At 39.7% G+C, this 8,967-nt stretch overlaps 1 protein-coding gene across 1 annotated transcript; it reads right to left on the reverse strand.

Moving 5' to 3' along the window:
* Positions 1-3,781: 3,781 nt before the first annotated feature.
* On the reverse strand, positions 3,782-4,714 carry LOC110146688 (olfactory receptor 1L8-like). Its single transcript, XM_020907625.2, has one exon. It carries the CDS (start codon positions 4,712-4,714, stop codon positions 3,782-3,784), a length of 933 nt encoding a protein of 310 aa, XP_020763284.2.
* Between the last annotated feature and the right edge of the window lie 4,253 nt (positions 4,715-8,967).

Below are 8,967 nucleotides of genomic sequence, written 5' to 3' on the forward strand. Positions count from 1 at the left end.
CCACTGGATACACAAAAATGTACCCTCATACACACACACACACACACACACACACACAGACAAACACACACACACACACACACATATATATACTTTTATTTATTTATTTTTTACCATAATAGGTTTACTTATAAACATTTTGGTGTATATTCATAATGCCTTTTCAAGTCAGTGCTAGAGATATACCTCCTTATTTGTACCTATTATATGTCATTTCTTTCTATGGAAAAAATGGAACCACTATTTATTTCTCTATTGATAGGCTTTTAGATTATTTCTAATTTTTCTTTTTTCTATTATGAAAAATGCTGCAATCAGTGAGTGTCTGTATACATGTAGATTATAGGATTACTGAAAGCATGAGTCCAGAAATACAAACAGCAGGACATAGGGAGTGGTCAGAAATTTTCAGTCATATGCTGGAGAGGGTGTGGAGAAAAGGGAACCCTCTTACACTGTTGGTGGGAATGCAAATTAGTACAGCCACTATGGAAAACAGTGTGGAGATTTCTTAAAAAGCTGGAAATAGAACTGCCATATGACCCAGCAATCCCACTTCTGGGCATACACACCAAGGAAACCAGATCTGAAAGAGACACGTGCACCCCAATGTTCATCGCAGCACTGTTTATAATAGCCAGGACATGGAAGCAGCCCAGATGCCCATCAGCAGACGAATGGATGAGGAAGCTGTGGTACATATACACCATGGAATATTACTCAGCCATTAAAAAGAATTCATTTGAATCAGTTCTAATGAGATGGATGAAACTGGAGCCCATTATACAGAGCGAAGTAAGCCAGAAAGATAAAGACCATTACAGTATACTAACACATATATATGGACTTTAGAAAGATGATAACGATAACCCTATACGCAAAACAGAAAAAGAGACTCAGATGTATAGAACAGACTTGTGGACTCTGGGAGAAGGCGAGGGTGGGATGTTTCAAAAGAACAGCATTGAAACATGTATATTATCTAGGGTGAAACAGATAACCAGCTCAGGTTGGGTACATGAGACAAGTGCTCGGGCCTGGTGCACTGGGAAGACCCAGAGGGATCGGGTGGAGAGGGAGGTGGGAGGGGGGACTGGGATGGGGAATACATGTAAATCCATGGCTAATTCATTTCAATGTATAACAAAAACTACTGTAATGATGTAAAGTAATTAGCCTCCAACTAATAAAAATAAAAAAAGAAAAAAAAAAAGGAAAAAAAAAGATAAAAAAAAAAAAAAAAAAAAAAGAAATTTTCAGTCATGTAGTTTCCCACATAAAGTCCAGATTAGTCTTTCTAGGAGGTGCTCCTTAAAATGCAGATTCACAGGCCCACATGAGACCTACTGAATAATAGCTCCAGGAAGAATGTAGGAGAATGATAAATGATAAAATATTCAGATTAAAAAATAAAGTCTAAAATCACTGAGTAATAATAGAGAATGAAGGAAGAAACAAACGCGAACAGAACAAAGTCCCTACCTAGATGACTCTACTTCCCAGAGCACCCCAGTATATCTCTGTGTGGTTCAAGAAGCTCCTAGTTTTGTCTGTGTTTAACATTCACTTATGAGTTTTTAATACTTTCCTTAGAATAATTAATTCTAAGTTCATACAACAACTCTTTCCTGGGACACAGGCAGATCTGGATGGTTATGATGGTGGTAATAAGGGAATCTCTAAGGGGAAACTGAAGCTAAGAGAAGGAATAACACCAGTGCCTTGAGGCACATACCAGATGACCAGGGTAAAGGCCCAGAGGCAACTCAGCCCCACGAACCCTGGCCTGATTATCAGGGCAGTTGAGTGCTGAACTACTAGGTCACTTGGCTAAGTGGGCCTAAGAGTTAGGCTTTTGCTGACTACAGAACCCAGAACATTCTGCTGTCAAAAATATGGAAGAAGGAAAAGGTACAATCTCTGTATAACTGTTGCACTAGACACTTTGCTCATTTGGTGGAAGTTTCAGTTTTATAAGAGTCTCAATCTTGTCTCTGTCTCTCTCCTTCTCTCTTTCTGAATCACTGCAATGACTTTCAAAAAGCTAGTTTATCACAGAAATTACACTGAAAACTGAAGGATATTAAGGGAATCAAAAGTCATTGGTCAGATATAAATCAGTTTCAGGCAATTTTGTGGGAAGACAAAGGTTTCAACAGCACTTAGAGCAAATGAATACAACTGTGGGTTCCTGGAGAAGACAAAGGTAGTAAGAGTGTTAAGCCTTGATAGGGAGTGTGAAAAAGTTGACTTAAAACTCAACATTCAGAAAACTAAGATCATAGCATCTGGTCCCAACACTTCATGGAAAATAGATGGGAAAACAATGGAAACAGTGACAGACTTTATTTTTGGGGGCTCCAAAATCACTGTAGGTGGTGACTGCAGCCATGAAATTAAAGGACGCTTGCTCCTTGGAAGAAAAGTTATGACCAACCTACACAGCCTATTAAAAAACAGAGACATTACTTAGCCAACAAATGTCCATGTTGTCAAAGCTATGATTTTTCCAGTAGTCATGTATGAATGTGAGAGTTGGACTATAAAGAAAGCTGAGCACTGAAGAATTGATGCTTTTGAACTGTTATGTTGGAGAAGACTCTTGAGAGTCCCTTGGACTGCAAGGAGATCCAACCTATCAATTTAAAGAAATCAGTCCTGAACATTCACTGGAAGGACTGATGCTGAAGCTGAATCTCCAATACTTTTGCCACCTGATGTGAAGAACCGACTCATTTGAAAAGACTCTGATGCTTGGAAAGATTGAAGGTGGGAGGAGAAGGGGACGACAGGATGAGATGATTGGATGGCATCACCAGCTCAATGGACATGAGTTTGAGTAAACTCTGGGAGTTGATGATGGACAGGGAGGCCTGGCTTGTTGCAGTCCATGGGGTTGCAGAGTCGGACACGACTCAGCGACTGAACTGAACTGAACTGAGGAAGGCCGGAAGTCCCCAAAAGGCAGGAGGAAACAAACTGCAAGTGGCAGACACTTTTTTTTCCTTCTCTACACAAAATTAAAGAAATTCTTTTAATTCTGTGTTGCCATGGTGACAACTGGTTCCACCTGAACTTAACTTTATCTCAAACCTTGAGCTAACCAATGCATTTTTCTTATGTAAATGTCTTTCCTTAGCTTGTTAATAAACTATGTATTTTCTTAGAAATCTGCCTTTCTTCAAGATTCATGTCAATTGTTTTATGGCTGGGGATGACTCACCTTGTGCTAATGCTATCTTAAAATGCATGTTGTGGGTGAGGGGCCTGGTGTGACTCTCTCAGGTTTGAAGTGTTTCCTCTCTCTAATTAGCAGTTTGTTAATAGGTGTATACTAACCCTAACCCTTTGCTGAAAACTAACAAGGGGGCACTCTTTCTGTCTTCTTCTGATGTCTATGTCAGAAGCTTTATCTTTTTCACACATTAATAAAAGTTTATTACACAGAAGCTTCTAGTGATCAAATCTCATCTCTGGTCCCAGATTGAATTCTCTCCTGCAGAGGCATGAGTCCCAGCATCACACATGGCTCGTGGCATGTGCAGCCTTTCAATAAGAAGAGAGATGTAGATATATGAAAACTGGAATCAGGATTTTGGTAGACCTGGAGCCTATTACTAATCATAATAGAGTCTCAGTAGTTGATAATTGCACATGTAAAGAAGTGAGCACAATCAAACATCTATGACACATGTGAATTACACCTGCTGACTTACAAGAGTTTGTTGTGTATATCAGAAACCAGCATAAACACCCATGAACATGTCCAAAAAGTTTCTGGCTAGGATTTCCTCCTGCCAATCAGCTTCCCCAGGCCCCTCTTCATGTCTTTGTTTCTCAAACTGTAGATGAAAGGGTTGAGCATGGAGGACAGAATTGTGTAGACAATTGTAGCCACTCGGTCCTGAACAGTGTACCTGGACAAGGGCTGTAAATAGACATAAAAGATGCTTCCATAAAACAGGATCACCACAGTCAAGTGGGAGCCACAGGTGGAGAAGGCTTTGTGTCTCCCTGCAGCTGAGGGGATCCTGATAACTGCTACAAGGATTTGCACATAAGAGAAAACAATGCATAGGAAGGGAGTCACCAAAACAACCAGTCCTTCTGTCTTTATTGTGAGATCATTGACAAATATGGAGGAGCAGGACAATTTCAGTAGAGGGTTGATGTCGCAGAAGAAGTGGTGGACAACATTGGAGTTGCAGAAGGTGAGCTGATTCAGCAAAAGTATGTGTAGGAGTGAGTGGAGGTGAGGCAATGAGCAGGAGAAGGCCACCAGCAGGATACAACGGTGGCGGCTCATGATGGTGACATAGTGGAAGGGATCACAGATGGCCACATAGCGGTCATAGGCCATGACTACAAGAAGACAGCTGTCAATATTAGCCAAAACATATATAAAATACATTTGAGTCAGACACCCAGCATAGGAGATGGTTTTCTTCTCTGATAGGAAGTCAACTAGCATCTTGGGGACAATGCTTGTTGTATACCAAATGTCAGTGAAAGACAGAACACTCAAGAAGAAATACATGGGGGTATGCAGATGAGGGTCAGAGTGGATGGCCAGGATGGTGAGCATGTTCCCTGTTATGGTGACCAGGTATATGATGAAGAAGAGGATGAAGAGTGGCTTCTGGTCCTCAGGCCGGGAGGAGAGTCCCAGGAGGATGAACTCAGAGACCCTGCTGGTTTGGTTGAGTCTTTCCATGATCACAGAGCCAACTAAAATACAGAAGATTGCTACAGTGTAACACACATCTCCATGACTGAAACCATCAACAAGCCAACAAATTTATGCTTCTTCTTACCTTCACTTTCTACCTATAGGTTTGTGACTAGCTACCACATAGGTACCTTGTCCCCTTTGTGGTCCTTGAACTTGCCCTTCCTTCTCAACTCTAATACTTCAAATGCTTCTGGTATTGATAGCAGAACTTTTGAGGAAGACCAGAGTTGAATCCTCTTTAAAAATGAAAAGTGAAAGGGAAGTTGCCCAGTTGTGTCCGACTCTTTGGGACCCCCATGGACTGTAGCTTACCAGGTTTCTCTTTCCATGGGATTTTCCAGGCAAGAGTACCAGAGTGGGTTGCCATTTCCTTCTAGGGGATCTTCCTGACCCAGGGATAGAACCCAGGTCTCCTGCATCTGCAGGCAGATGCTTTACCTCTGAGCCACCAGGGAGGCCCAGGAATCTTCCTTAGTCAGTTTAATTTTAAATCTAGAAATAATTGTTTACTGAGTACCTATTCTGTGAAAAATATTCTGGGAGTGGGGAAACAGTTGTGAATATGACATAGGCAGGACTGTTTGTGGATTTTTCATTGTAATAGAGGATCTATCTATCTATGGATCTATCTATCATCAACTAGTTCTGCATTTTATAAAGAAAAATAAAGCCACATAAGGGTATAGAGAGGGCTTTGCAGGTGGCACTAGTGGTAAAGCACCCATCAGCCAATGCAGAAGACTAAGAGACCTGGGTTCAAGACTTGGGTTTGATCCCTCAGTTGGGAAGATACCATGGAGAAGGGCACGCAATCCATTCCAGTATTCTTGCCTGGAGAATCCTATGGACAGAGGAGACTTTCAGGCTGTGGTCCATATGATCCCAAAGAGTTGGACACGAATGAAGTGACCTAGCACAACATGGCATAGCACAAACATATAGAGACCAATAGAAATAAGGTGGCAAATTTATTTACTTCAGATAAGGTGGTTTGATTTTTCTCTGTATATCAAAACAAATTTTCAGTGGTGGCATGTTCAAATGTGTCTTTGAACTACCTTTCCAAAAAGGGGACTTGATAAAGTAATCAACAGAGAAATCAAAGGAATAATAAACCTAAGTCAACAAAGTTTTACTGTTGTGCTTGTTATACCTTCAGAAACACTTATTTAGAAGGTAATAATCCTTTGTGAATATCAAATTATACTACCACTCCATGAAAATCTTTATTTTAAATTTTAATTTGTTACTTAGTTTTCCCTCTAGTTCCTTAAACTTTATCATGTTCCCAGATCTTTGTTACCCAACTGTTAAGCAAGCACATCCTTCAATGCCATCATCCATTTGTTTATTTACCTGTGTATATATCCTTGAAAGGGCTTTCCTAGTGGCTCAGATGGTAAAGAATCCACCTGCAGTGCAGGAGACGCAGGAGACATAGTTTTAATCCCTGGTTTGGGAAGGTCCCCTGGAAGAAGGAAATGGCACCACACTTCAATATTCTTGCCAGGAGAATCCCATGGACAGAGGATACTGGCAGGCTACAGTCCATGGGGTTTCAAACAGTCCGGTATGACTGAGCTTCTGAGCACACAGAACAATATTTATAAGGTTTTCATAATAGCTGGTGTTTAAGCACTTAGAACAGTTCCAGGACAGAGTAAACATTTGATACCACGGTTTCTTCTCCACATTATCATCATTGCCAATGACTTTTCCCCCATCAAGTATTTCTACATGTTCTCAAAATTAATGAATCTGATTAAAATTACTCCAGTCTTCACACTCAAATGCTCTAATGGTCAAATTAACTTGGTTATCAGTTTACAACACTTTTTTAGATTGTACTTTTGTCTATGCTTTGAATAATTTGAGAGTGAACTGTAATTAAGCACTTATTTGTATAGGTTGTACTTTAATTCTCATGATAACCTTGTCAGGCATAGACTGTTATTCTTATACTTTTCTGATGAGGGAACAGATATAGAGGAAAAGTAATAGGTCATTCAAACTCAGTTAAACTAATTCTAAATCTCAAGATTTAATCACTCTGCCATCTTGTCATATTTTCGTAAAGCTATAAAAGTATATATCTGAAACAACCACTCTTAGGACCTATTTTCCCCATTTGTTTATTTTCTATTTTGACACACACACACATTGTTTTCTTTAAATGTGTTTAATGGCACATTAAGAACAGACCTTTGTTATGTACAATGGAAAATCTGTATTTTCTGTGTTGAACAGATTGTATAATTTGAAAATTCTAATAGGCAGGATTCATTGGCAACAATAAGGGAAAATTTGGTCTCTTTTGGGGACATCAAAAGTATATGGGATTGAGGGTTTAGTAGAAAGTGCACTGAATTTGGAAGCAGAAGGTGAGGGTTTGTGCCTGAACTTCATTTCTTGCTCACTGAGTGATTTAAGGAATTCTAAAGAGATAATAAAATAGCATTTGTAAGTGCAGCTTGTACAACATACATCCTCAAAAAAGTTATTCATGAAGGGAATGCCTAGGGAGTGTGAGATGAAGAAGATTCAAAGTGGTTAAGTAAGGTTGGATTTCCTGTGCTCATCTATGCTGAGTACTTTAAAAAATGGAAGGAATTTTTGAAAGTGAGAATCTGAGGGCATTAATATGAAAGCCTGGGGTGAATCTGGGAGTGGAAATATTTTTGTTTTCTACCAAGTTCCCACTATTCACTTATTAGGGACCTGCTTCTCAGGAACAATGGGATAACAACATACCTTGGCCCAGTGGTCAAATAGGGTGATCAAAACCTACAAAGTTAGTCTTACATGTTAGGCTAAACTCTGCTTTATACAGTGCACATGTGATTTTTTTGGAATGGAATCAAATTCAAAAACTGAATTTTTAGGCTGAAATAAGTACCTGATTAAGGTGGATGGTTAGGTGGGCAGCCAGTCTACTGATGTTCACTTTTCATATCCAGATATCTTCTCATCTTTCCTTGTTGTTTTTTTTTTTTAAATCTGTTCTTCATCCTGTACCAAATTGATTAGGTTCACATATCAGAAAGAATCTTTTTGACCTTCTAGCCAGTGATAAGCACGAAGAGTTGAGAGGAGGGACAAAGAGCAGATTACTCTAGGCTTTTTTTTTTTAAGATACTTTTTTATTTAGAATAATAACAATGATGTGCCATGTATGAATTTGGGAATACATGATAAATAGTACCTGCATGGTTTGGTAATTCCCAAAGGCAGAAATTAATAGAAAAATGTGCCCAGAACAGTAAAACCCCTGGAGAAAACTAACACAAAACTCTTTGGAAGTATATTTTATAGATAAAAGCATTTGTGCTTTTTTTTTTTCCATTTATTTTTATTAGTTGGAGGCTAATTACTTTACAATATTGTAGTGGTTTTTGTCATACATTGACATGAATCAGTCATGGATTCAATGTATTCCCCATCCCGATCCCCCCTCCCACCTCCCTCTCCACCCGATCCCTCTGGGTCTTCCCAGTGCACCAGGCCCAAGCACTTGTCTCATGCATCCAACCTGGGCCGGTGGTCTGTTCCACCCTTGATAATATATGTTTCAATGCTGTTCTCTTGAAACATCCCACCCTCGCCTTCTCCCACAGAGTCCAAAAACTGTTCTGTATATCTGTGACTCTTATTCTGTTTTGCATATAGGGTTATCGTTACCATATTTCTAAATTTCATATATATGCGTTAGTATACTGTATTGGTCTTTATCTTTCTGGCTTACTTCACTCTGTATAATGGGCTCCAGTTTCATCCATCTCATTAGAACTGATTCAAATGAATTCTTTTTAGTGGCTGAGTAATATTCCATGGTGTATATGTACCACAGCTTCCTCATCCATTTGTCTGCTGATGGGCATCTAGGTTGCTTCCATGTCCTGGCTATTATAAACAGTGCTGCGATGAACATTGGGGTGCATGTGTCTCTTTCAGATCTGGTTTCCTCAGTGTGTATGCCCAGAAGTGGGATTGCTGGGTCATATGGCAGTTCTATTTCCAGTTTTTAAAGAAATCTCCACACTGTTCTCCATAGTGGTTGTACTAGTTTGCATTCCCACCAACAGTGTAAGAGGGTTCCCTTTTCTCCACACCCTCTCCAGCATTTATTGCTTGTAGACTTTTGGATAGCAGCCATCCTGACTGGCATGTAATGGAACCTTGTTGTGGTTTTGATTTACATTTCTCTGATAGTGAGTGACGTTGAGGGTCTTTTCAAG

This window comes from Odocoileus virginianus, chromosome 2, assembly GCF_023699985.2.
Source record: "Odocoileus virginianus isolate 20LAN1187 ecotype Illinois chromosome 2, Ovbor_1.2, whole genome shotgun sequence".
Taxonomy (NCBI): domain Eukaryota; kingdom Metazoa; phylum Chordata; class Mammalia; order Artiodactyla; family Cervidae; genus Odocoileus; species Odocoileus virginianus.

What these genes read in the sequence shown, in the direction of transcription:
- LOC110146688 (XM_020907625.2), bottom strand. Translation starts at nt 4,714, where the DNA reads ATGGAAAGACTCAACCAAACCAGCAGGGTCTCTGAGTTCATCCTCCTG.